This window comes from Galeopterus variegatus, unplaced genomic scaffold (assembly GCF_000696425.1).
Source record: "Galeopterus variegatus unplaced genomic scaffold, G_variegatus-3.0.2 Scaffold562, whole genome shotgun sequence".
In the NCBI taxonomy this organism is placed as follows: domain Eukaryota; kingdom Metazoa; phylum Chordata; class Mammalia; order Dermoptera; family Cynocephalidae; genus Galeopterus; species Galeopterus variegatus.
In genome coordinates this window covers 331292-358459 of record NW_007726673.1, presented here as the reverse complement: position 1 = coordinate 358459, position 27168 = coordinate 331292, and the positions used below count along the sequence as shown (strand labels likewise).

General features: G+C 41.6%; 1 protein-coding gene across 1 annotated transcript in view; it reads right to left on the bottom strand.

The window, feature by feature from the left end:
• The window catches only part of ANKRD55 (ankyrin repeat domain 55), a 115821-nt gene that overhangs the window by 36492 nt on the left and 52161 nt on the right, over positions 1-27168 (bottom strand). The window contains exons 5-6 of the mRNA XM_008570037.1: positions 20904-20964; positions 6714-6842 (exon numbers count right to left, since the gene is read on the bottom strand). Coding sequence (XP_008568259.1) covers positions 6714-6842; positions 20904-20964 — 190 coding nt within the window. The remainder of the gene's footprint in view (positions 1-6713; positions 6843-20903; positions 20965-27168) is intronic.

Here is a 27168-nt window from a genome sequence, read left to right as displayed (position 1 = left end):
AACCTAAATTTTATATCATCTGTTTCTTTGCTTTTCCGTGTTGCATCCTAAGTAATTTCTCATTTGCTAATTTTCTCTTCAGCTGTGTCTACTTTCCTGTTTAACTCGTCCACTTTTCTACTTTCAGTTTTTCTATTTTTAATTTCCAGATATTTTTTCTCTATTTAAAAAAAAAATTCTTGACCAATTTTGATTGCCCCTGGCTCCTTTATCATATTTCAAATACTGTTAGCTCTTAACACCATGTTAAAATATTTTACATTCTATATCTTATAATTCCAATATATGCAGTCTCTGTGAGTCTTATTTAAAGGCTTGGGGGCTGATTTTCATTCATGGTGGCCAGTTTTCCTTTGTATTTAGTGATTTTAAAAAAATTGTCAATTCATGTTTCTGGAAGTTTATCTCAGGGAATTCTTGTGCCTGGATTTAAAAGCATTTCTCCAGTGAGCATTTGCATTTGCTCCTGCCTGGCTCTAACAGTCCAAACCCACTTTAAACTACATTTTTAGTTTGGAGTTTTTTGGGCAGAGCTAATTTAGACTTCAAATATGTATGAGTATAGCTTGTCATTTCTGCGGATAAAAAGAGGTATTATGTAATGATTTAAAGGTGTCACTTTTCCAAGAAGATGTAATAATCCTTACGCATCCAAAAATAGAGCTTCAAAATATGAAGCAAAAACTGATAGAACCACACACAAAGAGAAATACATGAAATTTATAGCATTGAGTGCATATATTAGAAAAAAGAAAGATCTAAAATAAATCATCTAAGTTTCCACCTTAGGAAACTAGAAAAAGAAGAGCACATTAATTCCAAAGTAAGCAAAATAAAAATAAAATTAAAAATTAGAGCAGAAAGCAATGAAATTGAAAGCAGAAAATCAATAGAAAAAGTCAATGAAGCTAAACTCTCAAAGGAACTCTCATTCATTGCTGGTGGGAATGCAAAATGGTACAGTCACTTTGGGAGACAGTTTGATGGTTTCTTATAAAACTAAACATACTCTTACCATATGTTCCAGCAATTGCACTTGTGGATAATTAGCCAAAGGAGTTGAAAACTTATGTCCACACCAAAACATGCACACTGGTGTTTATAGCAGTTTATCCATAATTGCCAAAACTTGGAAGCAATCAAGATGTCCTTTGGTAGGTGAATGGATAAATAAACTGTATTATTCAGTGCTAAAAAGAAATGTGCTATCAAGCCATGAAAAGACATGGGGAAAATGTAAATGCATTTTACTAAGTGCAAGAGACCAATATGAAAAGGCTAAGTACTGTACGATTTCAACTACATAACATTCTGGAAAAGGAAAAGCTGTGGAGACAGTAAAAAGATCAGTGGTTGCCAGGGCTTGAGGGGAGTGTGGGAAGAATCACAGATTGGTGGGGCAGTGAAACTGCTCTGTAAGATGCTATAATCGTAGCTACATGTCTTTATACCTTTGTCAAAACCCATGGAATGTACAACATCAAGAATGAACCCTAATATAAACTATGGACTTCAGGTGACGATGGTGTATCAATGTAAGCTCATCATTCGTAACAAATGTACCACTCTAGTGGGGGATGTTGATAATGGGGAAGGCTGTGCACATGGGGGACGGGGATATATGGGATATCTCTGTACTTTCCTCTCAATTTTTTTGTGAATCTAAAACTGCTCTAAAAAATTTTTTTAAAAAAATGTTTTTCCATAGAGAGAACCCTATAAGCCATTAACCCCATGGGCCTGAGATGGATAAGTTTATTAGACTGAATTCAATGAACACCTCTTGGGGTACTTAAGATTCACAAAGCCCCGTTTTAGGTGTTGAGAGACATTTAGATAAATAAGGCACATTGTCCTAAAGCACACAGTCTGAAGAGGAAGACACAGGCACCCCACTAATTATAACACAAGTCCTAGAAGGAACATGGAGGGAATAATTCTGAAAGGGAGTTTAACAGAGAAAGTGACATTTAGTTGGGCTTTGAGGGATAAGAAGAAAGAAGTATTTCACCCGAATGGAAGAGTGTGACCAAGGAGGAGACAGAATGAGTCTCTATGATGTATTGGGAGGGGATTATTAATATTCTGGTGTGACTGGAACAGAGACTATGTGGGCTGAAGGGGAAAGGTCGGGGAGTGGGGAGTGGTTGTTCACAGCAGTAAGTATTAGCTTGAGGACTTTGCTCTTTGCCACAAAATGGAACTCAGTGAAGGTTTCTGAGCCAAGGAGCAACAGTGACCACAATTGTGTTAGTGAAATAACAGCTATGTTGGTACGTCTTTGTCATTTGTAGGAAGCGCAGTGAGAATAGATTGGAGAAGGAAGGGCTGAAAGTAGGAATACCAGCGACTGCAACTGTTCAGGTGAGAGATGGTGCAAGCTTGGTCGAAGGAAGAGATGGTGGGTGGGCCTAATTTTCTCCATGTGCTCTTCTAGGTCACTCCCCATCTTTTCCATCCTGTTCTGCACCCATCAGCATAGTATAGACTGCATCAAATAGGCTCCCTAGTCCTTTGACTTCTGGTTGGGTTTGGCCAATGGGTGGCAATGACAGGAGGTGGATGTAGGAGGAAAGACCGATTGGTGTATTTATCTCTCAGTTCTCTTCCTGCTTGGTCACTGTTTGGATATTGCAGCAATGGCTACAGTTTCTGTCTCAGGACCCCTCCTGTGGCTGCAGCTTTTGCTGTGTCTTAGTAATCATTTCCTCCAATGGCTTTTTAGGCCCAAGGGTCCTAATGGCCACCTGCTGTTGCTAGCCCTGGGGTTGTGTAATAAAGAGCCCCTGTGTGAGCCTATCCTCAATTACCCACATCTGAGTATGTCATCTCTTTCTTGCTGGGACCCTGACCTGGACAGTGGGGATAAAAATGAGGGGACAGAGGTGAGGAACCTGAGAAGGTAGAATTGAGAGGTCTTGATAACCAACTGAGTGTGATGCGTGATAAAGAAGGAATACTCATGGACCATGTTCAAGTTTTTGCTTTGAGCTACCAAGAGGATTAGGATGTCATGTGAAGGGGAGACCATGGATTCAGTTTGAACATGTTGAGTTTGAAGTGTCTGTGGGTGATTGTGGGGAGATTTCTAGTACAGCCAGAAATGTGGTTCTAGAGTTCAAGAGAGAGGTCAGAGCTGGAGATATTGATCTGAGAATCTTCTGAATCAGCTAGCAGTAGAAGCCATAGGAACTGATGAGCTCTCTGGGGAAGAGAGAGTGAAAAAAGGGTTGAGGACTAAACTTTTGCAGGGTTGAGAGGTGAAAGAGAGATGAGCTGAAAGAGAGACATCTGTGTAGACTAGCAGTAGAAGCCATAGGAACTGATGAGCTCTCTGGGGAAGAGAGAGTGAAAAAAGGGTTGAGGATTAAACTTTTGCAGGGTTGAGAGGTGAAAGAGAGATGAGCTGAAAGAGAGACATCTGTGTAGACTCCTGAAAAGCCGGTGTTATCACAGGTAGGCGAAAACATGCCCCTAAGAGACTGGGATACCATCTAGGAAGATTGTATTGGGGATTAGGGCTCTGCTCAGTGTCAGCCCAGATGTAGCCAAGCAGGGGGTTCTTCTGGACGGATAGGGGAGTGTGAACGAGGGCAATGGGCCCTTGGAGGGGATCACCAGCTACCATGGGGCCTGAGAAATGGGAGCAGAAGTTGAACTTAGTTTACTTCATGGGCCTGATGTTTCACATCTTTACTGCTGCGCTGTCTGGTCAAATACAGAGGCTTCATTATTTAAAGGTACTATATAGCTTTAAGTGTGATCTCATTGTGTGGCCCAAGAGAAAAGCAGGAAATTCTGTGAAAGGAATAAATGACAACGGAAATCGACTCATTCAAGTGAAAAAGCTTTAAAGGGAGCACAATGCTGGTCCTGTGTTATAAATGAACAAGAAGGCTAAAGAAACCAAGTGTAATAATGATTTCAACTGACATTTGGGATTACCCTTAGTATTTGTAGTGTAAAGGGCAGAATATACCACTTCTGAATTTTACTGCTAACCACAGAGAAGGGAGAGGGTTCACAGTTCCTCTAGAGCTGTGATTCTTAACCTTTTGGGAGTAGTCACTGATCCTCATAGAGGAATTGAAGAAAGTTGTAGACTTTTTTTCTCAGAAAAATGAATACAAACATACTTGCATACCCACACATCCAATACTGCATATAACTATAGGGGTGCGGGAAGGGACCTGTCCTATTAATCTTTCTATGATCAATGCCAGACACACAGTAGATGCTCAAGAAATATTTATTGAGTGATTGAGTAAATAAATGAGTGAGGTGTCAGGCTTATGCAATCATCAAAATGCAAACATCTTAGGTAGGAATAAAGTATTAGGACCCATTAATATGAATTCTTTTATCATAGAGGTTCTCAACACTAGCTGTACATTATAATCTCCTGGGGGAAAGATAGGGCTTAAATTAAAAAATACTGGGTCCCACCCCAGAACAACTGAATGAGAATCTAAGAGTTGGGGCCTAGGAATCAGTATTGTCTTAAAGCTCTTCAGATGATTTTAATATGAAAACAGGACCGGAATCTCTGTAGCAGGTTCAAAGCTCTATCATTTAATAAAGAGAAAGAATATGAAAGCATGCATATGACAACTAGGTTTTCTGGGGGAAATCAGAACCATAATAAAAATGATAATCTCTTCCAATCACATACAGCACGTTGCATATGCATGGTCTCATTTATACCCCCAAATACACTGATAGTTAAGCCAAGCAGGTGTTGGTGACTCTCCTCAGATCAAATCTAGGTCTGTCAAGGCAAACTCAGGTCTTCTGAGTTGAGTATGTTGTTATGATTCTGCCATACTGCCTCGTAGAGGATAAGAACAGGGGTTCCCACTGCTGGGAGCCCAACTCAGAAGGTCTGGAGTGGGGTATGGGAATCTGTCATACTGCTGGGGATTCCACTGCAAGGCCAGGTCTGGGGCAGCAGCTCTCAATTGGGGCTGGGGTGGATGAAGGGGGAGCAGAGGAGGCATGACAGTATCACTTGCGGAGATTTTTCAAAATGTACATACATCCCAGATCTAGGGAATCAGGATACAGGGGTGTTGTGGATGAATATACAGAAAATGCTCGATTCTGATGCCACTCTCACCTCAGCTGAGAACCAACATATGGGACACTTCTTGGGAGCCCAGCCAGGTTCCTCTGGGGCTACTGCTACAGTGGTGACCCCTGACTAGCCAGAGGCAGCCCCGCGGGACTGGGCCCTGGGCAGAGACTGGTGGGGTGGGGGGAGGAAGGGTGATCAGATACTGAAAGTATGTAGGAGGGTGCTGAGGGCAGGTGGAGGGGACACAAACAAGCTTTGCCCAGGCTGGCCCTGGTGCAGAGCAACTGAAGCTGAGGTTGGAGGGACAAATACAGCAGTTTTCAAGTCACTTCTGTTTTCCCCTTACATCGGGCACATGTGTCAGTCCTGAAAGTCCCAGGTGCCCACCTCTGCTGTGCTTGGCATGTGAAAACACTGAGCGAAACCACGGTCGGGGCAGTACAAACTACTCTCGCAAAGATCCCTGCAGCAGCTCAGAAAGGGTGCATTCACTGGGCTGAGGGATATGACCAGCGGGCATGTCTGTGCAGAGACATCAGGACAGAGTGGACTGGCAAGTGTGTTGAAAGGAGGCAAGTACTGCTCTCAAGCAGAGAGCAGATAACTCTGAGTTAGTCATTCCCCTTGAAAGCAGAGAGCACTTCAGTACATGTTAGCTGCCAGCCTTCTTTCACCTTATTCTCAGTTTTATCTTCTTTGAACTATAGATTTCATGGGCCTATTCTGGTTTCTTTGGTTGTGTGTACTGACAGAGACACCCTTCTGTGAGAGTGACCTGGGACCATGAGAGCACTTCAGTACATGTTAGCTGCCAGCCTTCTTTCACCTTATTCTCAGTTTTATCTTCTTTGAACTATAGATTTCATGGGCCTATTCCGGTTTCTTTGGTTGTGTGTACTGACAGAGACACCCTTCTGTGAGAGTGACCTGGGACCATGAGCCACTATTTTCACTCTTCTGTACAGAAGTCATCACTTGGAATGATTCTGCTGTGGAAGATTTGGAAGGAAGAAGAGAGAGTTTGAAGGGATTTTCCCAGTAATTTTTCGAAGGTTTATCCTGGGACACTGTAAGCCAGTAGCAAGCACTGAGATGGAGAGAGAAACCAAGTAAGAGAGGGGTGTGTGTATGTGTGTGTGTGTGTCTTTGTGTGTGTGCACATGTGACAGCCAAGGCAGGCTTTGCTTGATATTCTGAAACTCCTCCCCCTCTGCATCTCGGCAGGGTTTCTTCTCGACAAGTAATGCAGCCAAAACCTTCAAAGTGGCAGGTCCTCTGCATGTGAGAGGAGGGGAGAAGAGTAAGTCTTACTTGCTCTATCATACATACAAGTTTCATTTCTTTTTTTTTTTTTTTTTGTCCTTTTTGAGACCAGCCACACTGCGCTCAGCCAGTGAGCGCTGTGAGCGCACCAGTCATCCCTATATAGGATCCGAACCCGTGGCAGGAGCACTGTTGCGCTCCCAGCACCGCACTCTCCCGAGTGCGCCATGGGCTCAGCCCATACATACAAGTTTCATATCGGTACAGGGGCTTGTACCTGTGACATTCCACCTGTCATCTTTGACAAACTCAGAAAATTGTTAACACTGCTTTACACCATTTAAACTTGAGACAAGTCCATTGGCCAATTTCTCACCTGGACCGCCCAGTGGAGAGCCGTTTTAAAGTCTTTATCCACAAGGGTGAGGTCTGCCCCCTTCTTCAACAGCATTTGGATGTGTTGAGGCCGGTTGTGGAAAGCTGCCCAGTGGAGTGGTGTCATTCCCTACAAAACAACAATCAGAGGGGACAGAGATGAGCACAGGCAATCAGGAAGGAGACTGGTGCTCAAGCCTGCTCCCCAGGCCTGGGGGCCGTCACCAGACGCACTGGTTGCTGCCTGTTAGCTCATTCCTTTGTCAATCCATTCATTCAACAGATGTTTACTGAGCTACTGCTTCACTCCAGGCAAATAGGTGTTGAGGATACAAAAGTGAACAAAATGAACAAGATCCTTGCCCTCATAAGAACTGCACTGTGGTAAAGGAAGACAGACAATAAATGTGCACAAATCAGCCAAACGATTTCCAGATTGATACATGCCATGAAGGGCGCATTCAGGGTACTGTGATGGAGAGTGAACGAGGGGGCAGGGACTGTTCTAATAGGCCTCTGAGAGAAGAATGGAGGGAGAACAGCCAGCACCACTCCACTGAGGCAGAGAGTGTGTTCAAGGAAGGAGCCCGTGACAGGAGTCACGCTAGAATGCAAAATCCCCACCACGAGGACAGGGGTGTTGTCTGTTTTACTGCTGTGTCCCCAGGGCCTAGAACAGAGGCTGGATAAATAGCTGTTGAGTGAGTGAATGAACGAAGCAGGAGAGGAGAAGAGTGGCATGAGATGAAGTTGGAGAGGGAGGCAGGGGCTGATTCTGGGAGGTGGAATGGGGGATACCAACCCTGCATAAGGCACTTGGATTTTATTCTAAATTCACTGGAAAGACAGTATTATGGATTGAATTGTGTCTCACCATAGTTTAATGTCTTGGAGGACTGGTCCCCACTATGACAGTGTTAAGAGGGTGGGGAATCCTATTGTGGAAGTTGAAAGGTAGGTCATTGAAGAGGTGATTAGATTGTGAGGACTATACCCTCGTGAATGGATTGATCCATTCTTGGGATAATGGGATTGGTTTTAGTGGCTTTAAAAAGAGAGTAAATGAGGGGAGTTCTGGTCAAGATGGCAGAATAGACGGTCCCCAGCATCACTCTTTCCCACAAATCAACCAATTTACAACTATATAAAAGCTGGGGCTGCTACAGCTGAGGGGAAGAGGAGGAGAGACCTACAGAATGCATGACGGAGGGAGAAGCCATGATGAAAGAAAGAAAAAACTGCTCTGATCATTTTGTGTCACAGCTGCTTTAAGGCTTGAACTGCTGAGCACATGGAGCAGGAACTGGCAAAAGTCACAGCTGTGCCCTTTGGATGGAGTTGCTTGGAGGCAGCAGGGGAGAAGAGGGCCTTGGTGGCCCCCAGGACAGCAAGACCACTAATAGGGTTCCCACACAGGAGCAAGGAACCACAACAACTGAAAAAATGGAGCCACTCAGAGGCTGGTGAGTCATCACAAGGGACTGGTGCACAGCCCGTCCCATGGGAAGTGTTTGCAGCATGGGCGGTGGGGGAGATGGGCCAACCGGGGGAATACTGGGGCACAGCAAGGACAGCTGATCTGCACCCCTATCAGCGTAGGACCACTCAGAGAGGACTGTTCAGGGATATAGAATTGCATGGGGTGCAGTTTGATGAAAAGACTCAGGCCCAGATCAGAGTTACTATACAATGCAGGTGTACTGAGTCTCTGGAGAGCTGGAAGTATCTGTAAAGTCAACCATTAAACCCTGAGCTGCACAAAAAGCCTTTCCTAGGGAAGCAGCAGCAAAGCAGCAATTTAGCTAAACCACACAGCTCAAGTACTGGTTTCCACAGGAAGTTCCCCCACTTTAGAAGTAAGCAAAGGACAAAAAATTAGTTCTGGCTCAGACGCAAAGCTAGTCCCTTGGGTCTGCCCAGGGATGTGAGGCCTGAAGATGGGGACTGATGCCCCCTCCCACAACCAGGCACTCTGTGCCAGTGCCTTGGGACCCACCCGGGGACCCAAGGGATGGAGAAGGGGACCAGATCCCCCTCCCCTCAAACAGGCACACTGTGCCAGCACCTCGGGGCCTGCCCTGGGACCCGAGCTATGGAGCCGGGGACCAGACCCCCCTCCCACAACCAGGCACACTGCCAGTGCCAAGGAGCATGCCAAAAACATCTCTTCCATGTGGGTGGCCCACCACAGACACCACAATAACCATGGCTGCCGCTAAAGCAGCTAGATGCCACAACCACCATGCAGATGTCTGCCAACCACTGGAGTGCATTGACAGAAAGAGAGTCATCAACAGATAAAGAAGAGGATGTCTCTCTTCACAAAGCCCATTCCAGAGTGACAGAAGAAGCATCTGCTCTATGATAATATTGGGGGACCTGATTACACCTCTCAGCCTTGGACAGATCATCTAGGCAACAAATAAACAGAGTAACCATTATTCTTTCAGAAGGAGAGAAGAAATCTAGAGTAATTAGAGGGGGACGGGGGAGGGTGGGGTGAGACTGGACAAGGGGCATAAAGAGTAAGTATGATTTGTAACAATATATATGCTAGTAATATTAATTTGATCAACATATCTCAATGTTGAATCCCCAAAATATGTATAATCAATTTTGATTCAATAAAAATTAAAAAAAAAAAAAAAAAAGAAGAAAGAAAAGATAACTCCAATAGTTATGGTTGTATTGTCCTATAAGAATACAAAATTAAGGTTTTGTATATAATTTAGCAATCTCAAAAATAAATAAATAAAATAGATAAAAAGAGAGTAAATGAGGAGGTTAGTTTCTCTCTTCTTCACCATTTCTGACATGTGAGTCCCCTGGGTCACTGACACCAGCGCCAAGGACTTTACTAGATGTGTTCCCTAGACTTTGGACTTTCCAGCTTCTGAAACTGTATGCAATAAATTTCATTTTCTTATAAATTACCCAGTTCCAAGTATTTTGTTATAAGCAACAGAAACGGACTAATAAAGACAGTGAAAGATTTTGAGCAGGGGTTGGTATAATAAGATTTACACCGTTTAGAAGAAATCACTCTGTATAGATTAGAGAACAGAGCTGGATGAGTCATCTGGTGAATGCCAGCTTCTTTCAGAGTTTAAGTCATATAGTTTGTAGTCATATAGTTTAAGTATAATTTAACAGTAAACAAACTTATACTGAGAAATGGTAGTCCCAAAGAACCAGTATTATTTGGGGAGTATGCTATGAAGAGATGGGCTCTTCTTGCCCATTCATTTCAATTACATGAAATGTATCTAAAATGAATTGAAATTAAGATGCCTGGTAAAAGGCACAAAAGGTGTGGGCAGCCTTGAAACTTCTCTTTTTATAGTCATCTCTGCAGATAACATAAAGATAAGAAACACCACTGTGGCCTTCTCTGCTTCATCCGGGGTGAGCTGAATGGAGGAGATGGGCCTCAGACTAGACAGGAGTGCAGTAGTAACAGCCCATAGCTAATACTTATTGATCCAGAGACCTCTGTGAGTTCTTATATATATTGTCTCACTTAATCCTCCAAACAAGCTTCTGGAATAAGTATATTGTGGTGAAGTCTACTATGTGTTCACCCAACTCTGTTTCCTCTTCCTCCAGTGCACATGGTCATCAGCCAGCCTTTCTGCAGATAGGAGCAGCCGCGTGACTGAGTCCTGACTGTGGGAATGTGGAGAGGGATGGAAACCCCCTCTGGGCCTGGCATAGAAAACAAAACCCATGTTCCCCCCATACTCTCTTCCATCATTTGACAACTGAGTGCAGAGGAAGACAAAGCTCTAGGAGGTGCTGGGACCATGTGATGGAAAAGCCTGGGTCCCTGATTAATAAGGGAGAACCTAGCCACTCCGCCAACCAGCACTGGACTATGATGTGAGCAAGACATAAGCTTTTATTGTGTCAGGCCACTGAGAGTTTGAGTTGTTTGCTGTAGCAGTTGGCCAACTCTGCCAGGTGTGATTGTCCTTCTCATTTTATGGAAGAGGAAGCTGAGCTCTAGAGAAGTTCCCAAGTCTGTGAGTGAGCACGGAACTGAATCTAGGGTTTGAGGTTTGTGGGGCACTGGGATTAGAATGTTAACTCCCCTCAACCAGTTCCATATTTTTAAATCCTTAAATTATGGTCTGCTTTCAAGTTGCAAGTTTCAAGTGTCTGTAACAGTGAGCTTCCGAAATAATCTTGAGGCTATTAGTTTTATATGGAAATTGGTTCCATATGGAAAAGAATGCTGGTCTAAAGCAAAGGGACTTGTTCTTATTCTCATCGGTGAATATTTACCTGGAATTCAGAATAGCTCAATGCACTTCAATGGGCACTTTTCATTTTTAATTGGGCCCACTGAGATTAGAAATCTGAACACAAGGGAATCAGATTCTTTTTATTATGCATGGATTATTCCTTTCCTAGTCCTGAGTCCCATTTGCTTCAGAGTCATTGGCTTCATGTGGAGGTGCCAACAGTACTCAGGGCTAAAGACACTGATTCACATTTAATTTTGCCCCCAAAATTTATTCCCCTCAAAACAATCAACACTTGATTTTTGCACTGCTTATTCTAAGACCTAGCCATGGTCACAATGATCACTTAAATTTTGCTAACTATATGCTAAAATAAACCTATTTTCAGTTTATTTTTTCAAGATAAAGTCCCCAAGCATTTTTTAATTATCTTATGAAATTTTGGTTCCCATTTAAATAGATTCACTTTAAATGGCCTTTTTCTGGTTCTAATTATCTTCAGATAACAAGGACTGCTGTAGAATCTTCAGAAAAAAAAATTTTAAGTATAAATCAGTAATATGGAGGGTACTTATAGCATTTTGAGCCAAACATACATTTTAGAAGCTGGAACTTCAGATCCAGAATATGCAATAGTAGGGGACACCATATTTACATTTTGTCCCTCTGTCATCAGAAATAATTCATTTTATATTTTAGTTTATACAAAATAAAAACAAATGTTTACCAAAAAAAAAAAAAAAAAAAAAAAGACAGTGATTCAACTTTCAAGTCACTGGAGTGTAAACTTCACGAGGGCAGGGCCCTTATCTGCCTGTCTGAATCCCGAGAGGCTCAAACAGTGCCAGGCATATTGTAGATACTAAGTAAATACTTAATAAATGAGTAAATGACTTCTCACTGTTCTTAATTAAATTTCTTGCTTTTCTAAAATTTGGCTTTGCTTTTTAAAATCATACACACAAGAAGGAAAGGCAGAACATGACCTCTTTATAAAAAATGAACTGGTCTCATATAATCATTGTTACCAACTCATCAGTTGAAATTTGTTGGAATTTTTGATGAGTACTTCAAATGATCTTGGCCTTTGTGCCACTGTCAAAGGGGAGGTAGACGGCAATGACTATATGCAGAGATAAGATCTAGTAATGTGAGAATTCAATGTGAAAATGTGGTTGCCAATCGAACTCTGGTTAGGCAGTGTTACTTCTTGTCTTCTGAACACAGTTGCTAGGCTTCAGGAGTTATTCTCTTAAAACGACAGCAACAAAACCCCCTCACAACCCAACTCTTGCATGTTTGGGTAAAGGAGTGGGGCGGGGGGAACACTACCATTTTCATGCACCCACTTGGTGCTATGAGCAAGCTCTATACATGTTATCTCATTGAATCTTTACCACAATCCTGACCGAGAGATATTTTTAGGCTCATTTTACAGGTGAGGAAACTAAAACGCAGGCAGGTTAAATAGCTTGCTTAAGGCCATCGACGGAGTACATGTTAGCGCTGGGATTCAAGTCCAGGTTTCTCTCACTGGAGAAAAATGTTCTTTCCACATATCATACTGGTCGACTTTCATTTTGGGAATGAGATCAGATGCTGGAAAATGCTCTTCTTCATGATTTTTGCTGAATTCAAGGTGTCCTCACTTTCTAGAACAGTTGTTCTCACTAGTGTCAGGGTTGCCACCCTGTATTATTTATTATGTTTCATTTGGCATTGTTTCTGGTCACTTCCTAAAAGCACAGCTGGCAAATATTTATTTTTGTAAGATATTGAAATATATATTTATATTCATTCTCGTCACTCCACCCTGACCCCAGAATTTGGGAGCACCTTTAGAAATAACTGGCAATCCTTTGAATGGCCCCAAATCAAGACTTGAATTACTTCATTAATTCTCTAAATAATCTTACAACATAAATAGATTGTGAACATTCAGTGAAGTCAAGAAAAATTTTCTGCTGCTTTTTTTTCCCCCAGTTGGGCTAATGAGAAATATAAATAAGTCCTCTTAGAGTTAATAATATGAAAAACAAAACTTTCAAAATCAGCTCAAGGGCAGCAGTTGGTATTGCACAACATTCTTTGTTTAGGAACGTTTTTCTACAACTGCCTTCTCCTTTCAGCTTTTGTTGAGCTACAGGCATTGTAGTTGCATTATGTTAAGATTCTGGTGACCATTTAAGGGCCAGACTTTAGGCTTTGTCATTGGTGTCTGCACTGGGCAGTACAGAAATCACAGTTAAGCTGTGACACACACAAAGGCAGAGTCTGTGGCATATTCACTGTGGTATGCCCACTGCATGGAGCACACAGTAGGTGTTCAAGAAATGTTTACTGGAAGAATTAATTAGTAAATTACAGGTCATCAACAATTCCTGGGATTCATGAGAAGTATAAAATCAGAGTCTGCTGGATGCCAGACAGCCACCTGTGTCCAAACGGTGGAGACCTTTACTACCAGTTGCTCCATGGAGCTTCACTGAGGACTCAACTGGCCCTTCAAAGCATCAAGGAGCTGAAAATCTAGGAGTCACTTGCAGACATGTTGCAACAAACACCCAGATGGCCCTGGTGGCAGTAGAATTCCATTCTTTTGAAAAACAAAAAGTATTGGCTTAAAGAGGTAAAGAGTTACTCTCATTCAGTTAAGAATATAAACTCTCCAGAATGTTTTGAAGGGAAATGTTGTTTTAGTAGACTTAGGAACCATTTTTAGATTGCTGATGAGACTAAACGTAAGTTCTCACTGTTGGGTGCATAGTAGGATGGCTCTGCAACAGCGCTCTTCTGCAGATGAGTAATTATGTGACTTGAGCATGTGCCACCGCAATTTCAGTTAAGGGCTTACTGGTCCTATCAGCTTCTCAGAACTTTTTTTTTCCCCCAAACAACTATAACTTTTGTGTTTTCTGAACCAGAAATCTGATTTAGTGCTTAGCAGGTGTTACATTTCAGAACTGCACTTTTAGACCAGCTCTAGCTGACACTGAAAGGCACACAGAGAGAAATGCTGATGTGGCTGGGTGTTTCGTGTGTGCCTCATCTTGCTGCACTGGGGGAAAGAATTACCATATAGAAGGTGGCAGAGAAGGATCTAGAATTTCACAGAGGTCCAGCTTGGTTCTGGCTGACATTTAAAAAAAATTCATATATGATTGATCCCCCAGCCACATATGAGGGGTCTTCAAAAAGTTCATGGAAAGCTTTGTATTATCTTTTAATTCCATTTTTCCATGAGCATCTTGAAGTATCCTTGTACGACCCCCCCTACAAAAGTTAAAGTTTTAAAAATTACATGGTGTTATAATTATAGTAATGAAAGCTTTTCCCTTCATTTTATTTGGAAAAAAACTTAGAGTTATAGATCTGAAAGATTAGTAAATTAAATCATTGTCTTTGTTTTGGAATTTCCTCATCTGGATAGATAAACAATGAACATCACAGTAGCCAAAGATTATAACTGGAGACCAAAAATAATCTGAGGTTGGATGTTAGGAAACTAGAAATGGCTAATAACAATGGCATTCTTTAACAAGTCTCAGTTTCTCTCTATAATAATTATAAAAATAATGTATCTGACATAAAAAAGTTTTTAGAATGGAGATTTTCATAATTTAAATAAGACACGAATGCAAGAAAAACAATAAAATGAATTTAGGTCATGGACATATAGGAGAAAATTCTAACAAGAACACTTATAAAATAAAGTCTTTAGAATAGAGGCCTAAGTCAGTATATTTCTTTTTCAACAAAACAAAACACCTGCATTCTTCTGCACTAAATTGTGAACTCTATTACATCAGGGATGAAGCCTACGTGAGACATGGTAGGTACTCAACAAATATTTGTTGAATGACTAAAATAACTATCTTCCTGTCCTAAGTAGATTACCTTGGGAGTCTATACAATTACTCTACTCATTGCTCAAAATGTTTTTGGAAGATCTTTTTTGGAATTACCACTAGAGCAGGGGTTCTATCCCTGGATAGAAATCAGGATTTATGTGAGCTTGCATCAGATAAATAAATTATACCTTTATTTTCACTAACTTTTTTTTTTATCCAGTCAAATTTAGAAGTGAGAGGTTGTATACCAACTTTAGTGACACTAATTTCAGTAAGTTCTGATAATCCACTACCATTGAGCCAGCCCATTTTCACTAACTTCTGAGATTTACCATCTTCTTCCATCATGAATAGAGATAACCCACAACAGTAGCATTAATAGTATCTGTGACTTTGCCACCAGTATAAATTACAGGTACTTTTCCATCACAATGGTCATTGCAGATATCTCAAAATATTATTTATATGCATCATTACTTCAAAATTGCTGTAGTTATTGGTCCCACCACCAAGTCTTATTTGATGCATTAATAAAAAAGCTTATATATTACTACTACAAGTTTGTTCTTTAAAATATTTTAATAACCGCATTTTAATATAATTGATTTATATTGTAATCCTATATATTTTATGTAATTTCAGATATTTTTCTGAGAAGGGGTCCTAGGCTTTACTAGCACATGAAAGATGTCCATGTCTAGAGTCTACAGTATATTTTTTGAAGATCTTAAATTCTAAATGATATTTTAAGAGTAGATTTTGAAAATAACTAAAAGTCACCTGGAATCTAATCTGGTAAATAAAATAAATAATTGAGTTGGGTCAACAAAACAAAAGGAGAAAGGGCCATAAAATAAAATAACATGACTTTTTCTTGAATTTAACTCTCTTTCTCTCTCTCTCTTTATACACACACACACACATAAACTTTTTGACCCTCACTATGTGCAAGTTATTGAGCCAGATTCTAGAGATACAAAGAATGAAAAAGACATGGTCTGTCTCTAGAAATTTATGGGATTACTGGTGGGAGAGGAAGGTGAAGGCTCCTGTGTATTAGTGATCCTACTCAATTTTTTAAAGGTATTCAGTTTTAGGATAAAAATTTTGGTGCATTTTAAAAAATTTGCTTTATTATTTTACAATTTTCTAACTGTAAAGTTAAGAAATTTCTAGAGTCAGGAGCTGTTTCTTCTGATTTTGCCTTTATAGTGCAAAATATCCACTTGTGGTTATATCTTAGGAATGTGGTAAGTGGAATTGGTGCTAAGAGTTACATCCAAAAGTTTACATCTGTTTTTGCAACTTGGATTTATTTTCTCAGAGTGCTATTATAATTGAAGTTTGGATTGTCTGGCTGCTCACAAAAATCTATTTATATAAGAACATGCATTTAATATAGGACCAACAATACATCCTAAATACTAGGCACAACTGTGCTTCTCTGGATAAATGCATTCAAAGTTCTAACCCAGATGTGAATGGCTCATAGCCCCTCTTGATGGGATGCTCTTCCTCTCAAAGCTAAAATGAGAGCAGAAGAGGTTAGATTACATTTATTTAGTGATTTGTTAATTCCCTGTAGCTGCAACAGAGAAGCCTCTCTCTGTGTCAATAATTCCCCTGACGTCCTCATGTGAAGAGCAAAAGCACAAAGGACAAACTGACCCATCTTGCCTTTCCCACAGTATTAAACTCTGCAGTGTGGATAGTTTCTAAGTCACTTTATAATTAAGCAGTGTGGTTAATGAAACTGGAAAAACAAACAGATCATTGGAACAGAACAAAGAGTTCAGAAATAAAATCACATGTTAAAAAACAATCTTGTAAAAAACTAAAAGAAAATTTAGCATAATGTAGTTAACTTCTTAGGGGTAGGTGAGTCTTTCCTTAATTTTTAATTTTTTTTTTTTCGCATCTGCCCTGTATGGGGATCCAAACCTTTGACCTTGTTGTTACAACACTGCACTTTAACCAACTAACCGGTCAGCCCATGACCTTCTTTAAAAAGACACCAAAAGCAAAAGCTGTAACACACACGCATCTGCCCTGTATGGGGATCCAAACCTTTGACCTTGTTGTTACAACACTGCACTTTAACCGACTAACCGGTCAGCCCATGACCTTCTTTAAAAAGACACCAAAAGCAAAAGCTGTAACACACAAGAATGATCATTTTGATTATATCATACATTAAAATTTCTATACAAGAAAAGACACTACTAACAGTTCTAAAATAAGCAACAGACCATGAAAATATATTTACAATCTAACCACTGACAAAGGATAAAATAAACTCCTATGAATCAGTAAGAAAATGACAAGTAACCTAATAGATCAGTGGACGAAGGAAGTAAACAGGCAAGCACAAAAGAAGATATAAAAAGACCATTATACCTATGAAATCTCATTAATCAGGGAAATGCAAATAAACAACAAGAAAATCCAGCAACAACTGGAAAACAACACTAATTACACTACTGGTGGACCTATAAATCAATACAGCTATTTTGAGGAACAAGTCGGCAGTGTGTATTAAAAATAAAAATGTACACGCTATACTACCCAACAATTATTCTAGAGAAATGCTTGTATAAAGTACTCAAGGAGGCTTGTACAAGAACATTCTTTAGATTAGTGTTTATGGTGGTGAAAAATTGGAGACAACTTAAAATCACTCATAGGGTAATGGCTAAATAAACAGAGCTATTTTCATAGCATGGAGCACCATGAAGCCATTAAAAGGAGTGAGCCAGATCTATATTTGTCAGCATGGATAGAGTTCTAAGACATATTCTTGGGTTGAAAAAACAAAGTTGCAGAACAACAGAGAGTGTGATAACTTTTTTGTAATACTCCTTAGTTTCTACGAATATGTGTAAAAGGTTGGGATGGACACGTGTTAAACAGCGATTACCTGGGGGCAAAGGTGGTGGGGTGGAAGTAATCAAGGATTTTCTAGAATTACTTGTAATTTAAAAATTTTTTAAAAGCAAATGTGTTTATGTATTACTTATATAAGTAAAAACTAGTAATACAAAACAGTTGTTTAAAGTCACCGAGCTCAGATCAAGACAGCCTTTAAAGTGATATTAGCCTCCCTGATAAAAAATAGTGTCATGTTTTGTTCTGCTTGAGCAGTTACAGAACGGCTTCATAAAATGATTTCTTCCTCCATCTCTCCATTCTTTAGTTTCAGTTCTCCACCTAATATATCTGTTAATGAAGCCAGGTTTCTACTAATTCTACTAATCTTTAACCATTATCGTGATAACCTAGGGACTTCTTTAGTTATTCCTGGAAAATAATTTCGTTAAACTATGTTGGGATGTATCTTGCTCTTTCCTCTTGTCATTAGGAATCCATAATGCTTTTTTACCAGCACTAATTTAACCTTTCCCATATTGCATTTGACTTTGCTGTTTTTGCTTCCTGGTAGTTAGCAGATGTAGGGTGTGTGTGTGTGTTTTAACTGTTACCCCCTATACAATGGAGGCTAAATCATGATTGGACCTTATTGAAAAATGATTGAGAGAAGGGGAGAGCAGGAGATTGCCTGCTCAAAACGTTGAGAAGTCAAATACAGGAACTCCAACAAAGTAATGAATGAAAAAGAAATCCTGGGCTGTGTTCTTTCCATTTCAGAACTGTTCTTTTATCTCAATAGAAGAGCTTCTAGCCCTTGCAAATTTATCCTAATTGGCTTACACTAGCAATGACTATATATATATATATATATATATATATATATATACACATATATATATATGTGTGCTCCACTATATATATATATATATATATATATATACACATATGTATTTATAATATATTTAGAAATACATATATTTATGTATTAGAAAAACATAGTATGATAAGCACAGGCAAACATTAGCAGTTGGTTTCAGATGGATTTCAGACATGCTGTGACATGGGCTGAAGAGGAAGCTGAGACACTGCATTGGAACTGTTCCTTTTGAGGCTCCTGCTCTACTGGGCCTGCTGTTTGAGCTTAAAACCAAATGGTTTTGAATGCTGGAGTAACAGCAAGAGGATCCTTTTCACAGAGGCCACATTGCATGAGGAGGAACCAGGGACTTTTCTAATATTTACCACATATTATCTGCAAGGTGTTACAATGACCACTCTTAGAAAGATCTGTGTCTACCTTCATTGTCACCACCAGCCAGACCCCTCCCTGGGTGGGGAAAAGCAGGGAACTATGGCTTTGCTGGAGGACATTAGTTCAGCAGAGGGGTGGACAGAGTTGGGATCTATATGTAGAATTTAGCTTTAGGGTGTGAAGGTCTGAATTTGCCACCTTTCTAAATAAGACCCAGTTTGGTGAGTGAGGGCAGAGGTTGGAGGTAGAGAAAGTGGTTGGCAACTTGCCTAAAATCTAGATGTTCACAATCTGCTGACATAAACTGCAGCCACTCAGGCCCCCTGCTTTTACGTCATGGGCAGAGAATGATTGGAGTGTGCTTTCTCACCTCTGGTTCTCATTTTTAAAGCAGAAGTTTAAAACAGTGCAGTCCTCTTTCCTCTGGAGTTTTGCTTTAAACCACTGAAGCTATGGGGAGTGGAAGCAGCTTGTGACCACCAAGCCAGGGTGGCGTCTATCCTCAGATGCAGGCTGCAAAGCAGGGGCTTTTTGGTGTTGTCATTAATGCCAGTCAGGAGGAGGCTTTTACTTAGAAGGCTCGAGACAGGTGGGGGGTCATCCTAGGAGAAAGCTATTTGGGGACTTAACCCTACCCCTTTGTCTATGGTCAGCTGGCTTCCTTGAAATAGTGTAATATGGCATCTTTGCATATATGCATTTTAATATTATCAGACTTTCCTACTATTATCAGACATTGTTAGTGAAGCACAGCTAAACCAAGCACATATTTATTAAAAAAAAACCCATTAAAAGCCAGGTATTTCAATTGGCTTTATGACACTTGTTAAAGAAATCAGGCTGGCTAATGAAAATTAATACTGCCTTTTAAAAGAGTTAAGTAGATGTAACAAGACTCTAAGTTACTCTGGGGCAACTCTGGTTAAAGTCTGATCCACCCTCCCTCAAAAACTTTGCTCATGAGTGTTGAACTGTCTTTTCAAATCCTTCTACAATGTTGTCTTTGCAACACGAAGGAAACAACAGTTGTGATCATTGGGATTACTAATGTGGCCTCTGGAGCAAGCAGCCTGGAAGTACTGTCTCTCTGTCATCTTTCATTCAGAAAGAGTTCATCTGGAGCCAGTGTGAAAGCTGATGAAATCACTTTCTGTCAGACCCAGGCAAAATAGGGCTGGGAAGGGCATGGAGGAGAGATATGCTTGCTTGTCTGAGATAAAAACTGTTTCCATGGACTTCCTAAAAACCCACCAGAAATCCCTTCATGTTTTTCACATCCTTCACACATCTCCTGCTTTGCATTATGCACATGTTTCTGTGATGAAGTTCATCATTAGACATTCTTTATAACTACAGTAATTCAAATAAGATGCTCTGAGAAGAAACTGCCCAGTAATGGCACCTTAACCAATAAACTGATGACAAATCTGACTTTGAGCCTCCAAACCTAATAAATGCTGTTTCCAAGCAGCTTACATGAACCTCTCCCTTTTTTGCCAATAAAAGCTTTCTGGAATCCTTCCCTCACTGAATGCACTTGGAGCTTGCTATGGTATGCATTCTGGATTATAATCCTATTTTCTATTCCCAAATAAACTCAACATATTTGGAGATATTTTTCTCTACATTTTTTTTCTAGGTTAACACCGTCTAACTTTCTGGGACTCAAGAAGACAGGAGAGAGCAATATTTATTTCTCAATGCCCAGAGGGAAATTACAAAGTTTCAGTTGTATGGTAAATGCTTACTTAATGTAAAGAAGTCCTTCCCTATTAGAAGCTACCCATACCATGGTAGGGATACATTTCTGCCTGAGGATTAATAGTGGGGACACAGGCTTGCCTTCCAGGGTGGAAACACAAAATGTGCTCCATGTCCCTCCTTGCACCTCTGTGAGAAACACGATGGTTCAGAAAAGCCCTTCCTTTCACCCTCACATGCAGAATGGCACCTATTGCTTGAGAGGGCAGACTCACCTCACTGTCCTGGTGATTAATCTCACCGAGATCCGACTGTTGCAACAGGACTGTTAGGAGCCTGCAAGGAAAAACAGAAGGGGCACACGAGAACAGACAGTCACAGTGCTCTTAGCATCGGTATAAGAATATGGCATTAGAAATATAGTCAGCTGACGGCCTCCAAATGAAGATGAAGCCTTTTCTATGCATCTGGGAAAAAGATCCATGGAAAAGAAGCAAGCAGAGGTAAGGAATATCTCTGTCTTTTTCTCCCCCTTCTCTCCATCCTAGTGCTCCTGCAGGGGCTGGGGGGAATAGAGAAAGTGAATCTGTAGGGTCATTGTATTTGCCAGGCCTGTGTCACCCACGCATGCACTTTAAGAACCAAAATCATCTAGTGCTTATTCTTTACTCATTTTACATAACTTGTAGAGTGTTTCAAACAGTTACACTCCTAGGTACATGTGTCATGCCTTTTACGTGCATAAATTATACCATGAGGTGGTTGGCATTTACAATTTTGCTCATTGTTTGTAAAACATACAAATATCTAAGCATGAGATGACAGTAATCAGTGTGAAACAACTATTACCGATTCTCAAGTTTAAGCTCTTACCCCACCTGGGTCCAACACTCGGTTGACTGAGGTCAACACCCCATTTGTGAGAGAGGCAGTTGACAATAATGGTTAGGGGCCTAAACTCTTGAGTCAGACTGCCTGGGCTCACATCCGAGCTCAGCCACTGACTAGTTCTATGACCTCAGGCAAGTACTTACCTTCCCTGTGCCTAAGCTTCCTTGTCTGTGAGGTGGAGACAATAAAAAGTATACATTTTATAGGTCAGTATGAGGATTAGATGAATGCATCTAATCCTCATCTAATTATCTAATCCAGCATCTAGTTATGCTGTAAACACCCCATTTGTGAGAGAGGCAGTTGACAATAATGGTTAGGGGCCTAAACTCTTGAGTCAGACTGCCTGGGCTCACATCCGAGCTCTGCCACTGACTAGTTCTGTGACCTCAGGCAAGTACTTACCCTCCCTGTGCCTAAGCTTCCTTGTCTGTGAGGTGGAGACAATAAAAAGTATACATTTTATAGGTCAGTATGAGAATTAGATGAATGCATCTAATCCTCATCTAATTATCTAATCCAGCATCTAGTTATGCTGTAAATGTTATGCTATAAATGCATAAAGCATTTACAGCAAGTGTGGAACACAGTAAATGTTATTTCTAGAACACTTAACCCTAGAAGTTTGAACCCTGGCTCCATCTTAGGGGAGATTTTTCAAAACCACAAACCACAAAGACCTGGACTTTATACTCGGGGTTTCTAACTCAGTAGGTCTGGGGAGAAGCCCAGCTTCTACAGTTCAAGATTGGAAATTTTTGTAAGTAGCCAGGTTTGGAAACTTTTGATAAAGGTGCTGAATGAATTTATCAATGGATACTCATCAAGAATAGTGTACAGGCAGACAATGAAGGAAATTCAGAAATTCTTTTTGGAAGAATTATTTGAAATTGTTTAGTCTCTTCCCCAATCAAAGTTTTATTGTCTCTCAGCTTAGATGACATCTAAAGCCCTAAGTATTAAACTGATATTTATATATCAGAATAGAAGAAAAGAAAGACGGATTCATCATATTGCCTTAGTAGTACAAGTAACACAAAGGATGGACTTCTGGTTGTTTGCTGTGGAGGTGAAATAACCAGGAAGCCTGTGGTTTAAATCCAGCTTTTACCACTGTCTTCTGGGGAGCCAGGATAATGCTGAGATTTGCTTCTGGCCTCACTGCTGCATGACCTCTCTGAGTTTCTGTATCCTCATGTGTGTGACATCAGTGGTGTTGAGGATCAAATGACACAACAGGCAGAAAGTGCCTGCCACACAGACTTTCAAGGACCGATAGCTGTGACTGCAAGTCGTACATCTGTTATGCTCTTTGAATTCTAGACTCATCCTTTATCTGGTAGGAAGACGCTATAAAAATAATTCCATTTTGGTTGACACTTTTTTTGTCTTTGTAATTATTTCACCACTGGATATATTTTCCCTTATGGCTGCTTTATGGATGGGGGCAGGGCTTAACTGGTGACTGTCCTTCATTCTCTCTTTCCTTTTTCCTTTCTTTCTCTCATATTATTGGCTATTGTTTAATCTCAGGGCCCCTGTTGTCTGAAGAGCTGGGGGAGAGTGGGAGGGGAAGGCAGGAAGTTGGCTGTGGTCCAACGTGGTTATCCTCGGTTAACCCTGAACAGACTGAGGTCATCTGTAGCAAGACAGGGTCTCCTGGAGCCGCTCCAGAGCAGAGTGACCACTTTGAGGGGAGTGGGGCTCTGGCTGGATTGGAATGGGGGTGGGAGAGCAAGCTCTCTTGTCCTGTCCTGGGTGGGCTCCCAGGTTGTGGGATGAGCCACGTACGTGGATATTTCTCTCTTTGCCTCTCAAGTCCATTCTCTGCGGTGTCTGCTCTAAGGCTGTCCTATAAGAATGGTATCATCCAAGCTCTCTTGCCCTTGACTTCCCACTGTGGATGGCCAGTGGGAGAGCTGGCAGGAGGAGCAGGGAGCCAGCTCTCTTCCTTGCAATGATTCATTTCTCCACCAAAGGCCTCGGCTCCTCCCAGGTGGCCTCTCTCCTACAGCTGCAGCTCCCACCACAGCTCTCAGAAGGTTCCGATAACAGCTCCCTTCCTTGGCCCTGTTGGCCTAGGGGAGAGGGTGGTAACATTTTCCTGCTCTCTTGGGGGAGGTGGGGTAGGGTGGGAAGTTGTATCATCATCTCTTGATGGTTAATTTTAATTAGACTTTCTTCAGTTGCCTCCTTTTGATATCCCATGATTTCCTTGTCCTGACCCTGATTGATACATGCCAATCTATGTTGCCTGATGACACAAATTTACAGATCTCTCTCTTTCTCTCTCTCTCATTTTACAAGAGCAAAGAACCCGAGGCCCACATTGCCATGGCCATCATGCAATGCCTTGTTGATCCAGCCTGATTGAGGAACCAGGTGTCTGGTTTCCAGCCTGGTGCCTCCTTGCTATTCTGTAGTATAGAGGTGATCTGCAAGACATTTGTCCCACATCTATCTCAATTAGCAGACAACTTGCAGACCTCTGTGTTTTGTTTTCTCAGAGCTCCCATTTTGTTGGCCCAGGAGTGTTTCTTCCACAGCCCCCACTAGCACCAGTTCAACTTCGTCCTGCTCTCAGATCTCCAAGGCAGTGGCGTAAGGCCCACCTCATCTCTGGTACCAGGACAGCAGGCCTGGGTGCCCAGTAGAATCATTCCCAGACAGGCAGTGTGTGATTGTAAGAGCACAGAGGCTGGGGCNTTCCTTGCAATGATTCATTTCTCCACCAAAGGCCTCGGCTCCTCCCAGGTGGCCTCTCTCCTACAGCTGCAGCTCCCACCACAGCTCTCAGAAGGTTCCGATAACAGCTCCCTTCCTTGGCCCTGTTGGCCTAGGGGAGAGGGTGGTAACATTTTCCTGCTCTCTTGGGGGAGGTGGGGTAGGGTGGGAAGTTGTATCATCATCTCTTGATGGTTAATTTTAATTAGACTTTCTTCAGTTGCCTCCTTTTGATATCCCATGATTTCCTTGTCCTGACCCTGATTGATACATGCCAATCTATGTTGCCTGATGACACAAATTTACAGATCTCTCTCTTTCTCTCTCTCTCATTTTACAAGAGCAAAGAACCCGAGGCCCACATTGCCAAGGCCATCATGCAATGCCTTGTTGATCCAGCCTGATTGAGGAACCAGGTGTCTGGTTTCCAGCCTGGTGCCTCCTTGCTATTCTGTAGTACAGAGGTGATCTGCAAGACATTTGTCCCACATCTATCTCAATTAGCAGACAACTTGCAGACCTCTGTGTTTTGTTTTCTCAGAGCTCCCATTTTGCTGGCCCAGGAGTGTTTCTTCCACAGCCCCCACTAGCACCAGTTCAACTTCGTCCTGCTCTCAGATCTCCAAGGCAGTGGTGTAAGGCCCACCTCATCTCTGGTACCAGGACAGCAGGCCTGGGTGCCCAGTAGAATCATTCCCAGACAGGCAGTGTGTGATTGTAAGAGCACAGAGGCTGGGGCCAGGCTGCCTCTGTTAGAATCCCCACTCTGTACCAACCAGCCAGTGACCTTGGGCAAGCTATGAAACTCTCAGTGCCTACATTTTTTTTACCTGTAAAATAGAGAGCATATTACATACTCCCTAAGGATTTGTTGAGACTGTAAATGAATCAATGTGTACAAAGCACTTAGAATAGCCCTTACATGCCATAAGAAGTTCTATATAATGATTATTATTTTAAAAAGCCCTACCCACGATTTTCTGATTCTTCCCTGATTGCCATTAGGTAATTGGTAAGTCAGAGAGAGAGATTAGCTAGAAGCATCTGGGGGCAACATACTTTTGTATACTTTTCTGTTTTGCTGGTCCTGAGAATTCTCCCAGCCCTGGAGCTGGCCTGCCCATGATGGGTGGGAAAAATGGTCCCCAAGCCAGCTGTCTCCCTTCCTGTCCCCAAAGCTGCCTGGCTGTGAGTATGCTGGAGTGGCACATCCACCACAGGTTAGAACACATCTCTTGGTAACTAGAGAGCAGGATCCAAGGAAATGATTTCCTTCCTTCCTCTAGCTGCAGTCAAGAGCGATGAAAAGAGGCAGAACTGCTGGAACTGTGGCAGGGGGATTAAAAAAACAAATCTGCTGGTAACCACGGAGACCACGAAAAAGACCTTCAGAGAGCCCCTTGGCTGCTTTCAGAGGAAATTGCTGCTTGTCTTCCAAAACCAGCACGCACAGCATTGTACAAACATGACTCTGTTCTCTTCGCAGCTTTGTCTTCATGATCATGCCCCCTCTTTCACACAGGCGCCCTCTGAACGTCCCAGCCAAGGGAGGGAGAAAAGCCACCGGGAGCTGAAAGGGAGAAAACCTGGACCTGCTGAGAAGCAGAGGGTTCAAAGCAGCAAGGAGAATTGTGAGATGAAACCCATGCTCCTTTGCTTTTGTCAACCCAGTGCGCCTTCGTGTTCATAATTATACGTCACTCACCTCTGTATCAGCTTTGATCCTGGCTGGGCTGGAGTTTAGCTAAGGATGTAGATTGGAACTGATTGGTTTGCCAAGGAGTTGTTTCCGTCAGAGAACCAAAATCCCTATGGAGGCATAGGGCTAACTGAAGTGTCTCCTTGGCTTTTTTATAAGTAGCTTCAGTTTGAGGCTTCCCTCTGAGTAACATAGAGTGAGCACCATGCGGGAGGAGCTTGCTGTCTGGAAATCTAAGGGTCAGCAGATTGCACACAGGTATTGATATTCAACACTATATCCCAGAGATATGTATAATCAATTATGTTGCAATTTAAAAAAATGCAGATTTAAAACCCATATGCACACCTGAGCCCAAGGCCACCATATGTATGAATGAGGGGAAAATACAGACATGTATTCACTAACAAAGGCAGCAAGGGAAGTTTCGGGGGAGCTGAGTGGTTGAGTTTAATACTGATTGGGTTCTGTCGTCTAGCAGCAGTCTGTTTCCCAGGGCCAACACAAATATGAGTGCTGCTCATACCCTGACAGCCTTTGCAGTAAATGTGTGTGCACGCCAGCGGGATGGAGGACTGCATAGACATAGACCTGTGCATACATGTGTACATGCTTTTTGTGGACCTGTGTGTGCCAAGGTGAAGAAGGCCAGAGAGAGAGCTGGTGGAGTGGCAGTAGCAGGGTGTCATTCTTTAGTGCTGATCCACGGTATTCATTTCTATCTATTTTCCATCATCATCATCATTATTAATATTATGGTGATAATATTAACTTTCTGAACACAGATGATATACTAGGCGCCGTGTTTAGTACTTTCATACATTTTCTTGTTTACTTCTGCCTACTATCCTATGAGGTAAGTACTATATTCTTTCTACTTTCAAGAGAAGAAAGCTAGCCAAGCCTCACCCAAGATAATATGGTCAGGAGGAGATGGGGCCCGATGAAAACTCAGCCATTCTGACTCCAGAGCAGACACTCCTGGCCATCCTTTACCTCAACCTAGCAAGGATTTCAGGTGGTTTTCAGGTACATGTAGTAAAACAAGATAACAAAGAAGAAACTAGACAAAGAGAAAACAAGGGCAGGATAAAGACGATGTGAATTAGAGTCCTACATGTATGCCAGATATGGAATACAATTGGGTTTTGAATTTTCTAAATACGTAAAGAGAGAAGTGCGATCATAAATCAGTGTCCATACCGGGAAAAAAAAAAAAAAAAAAA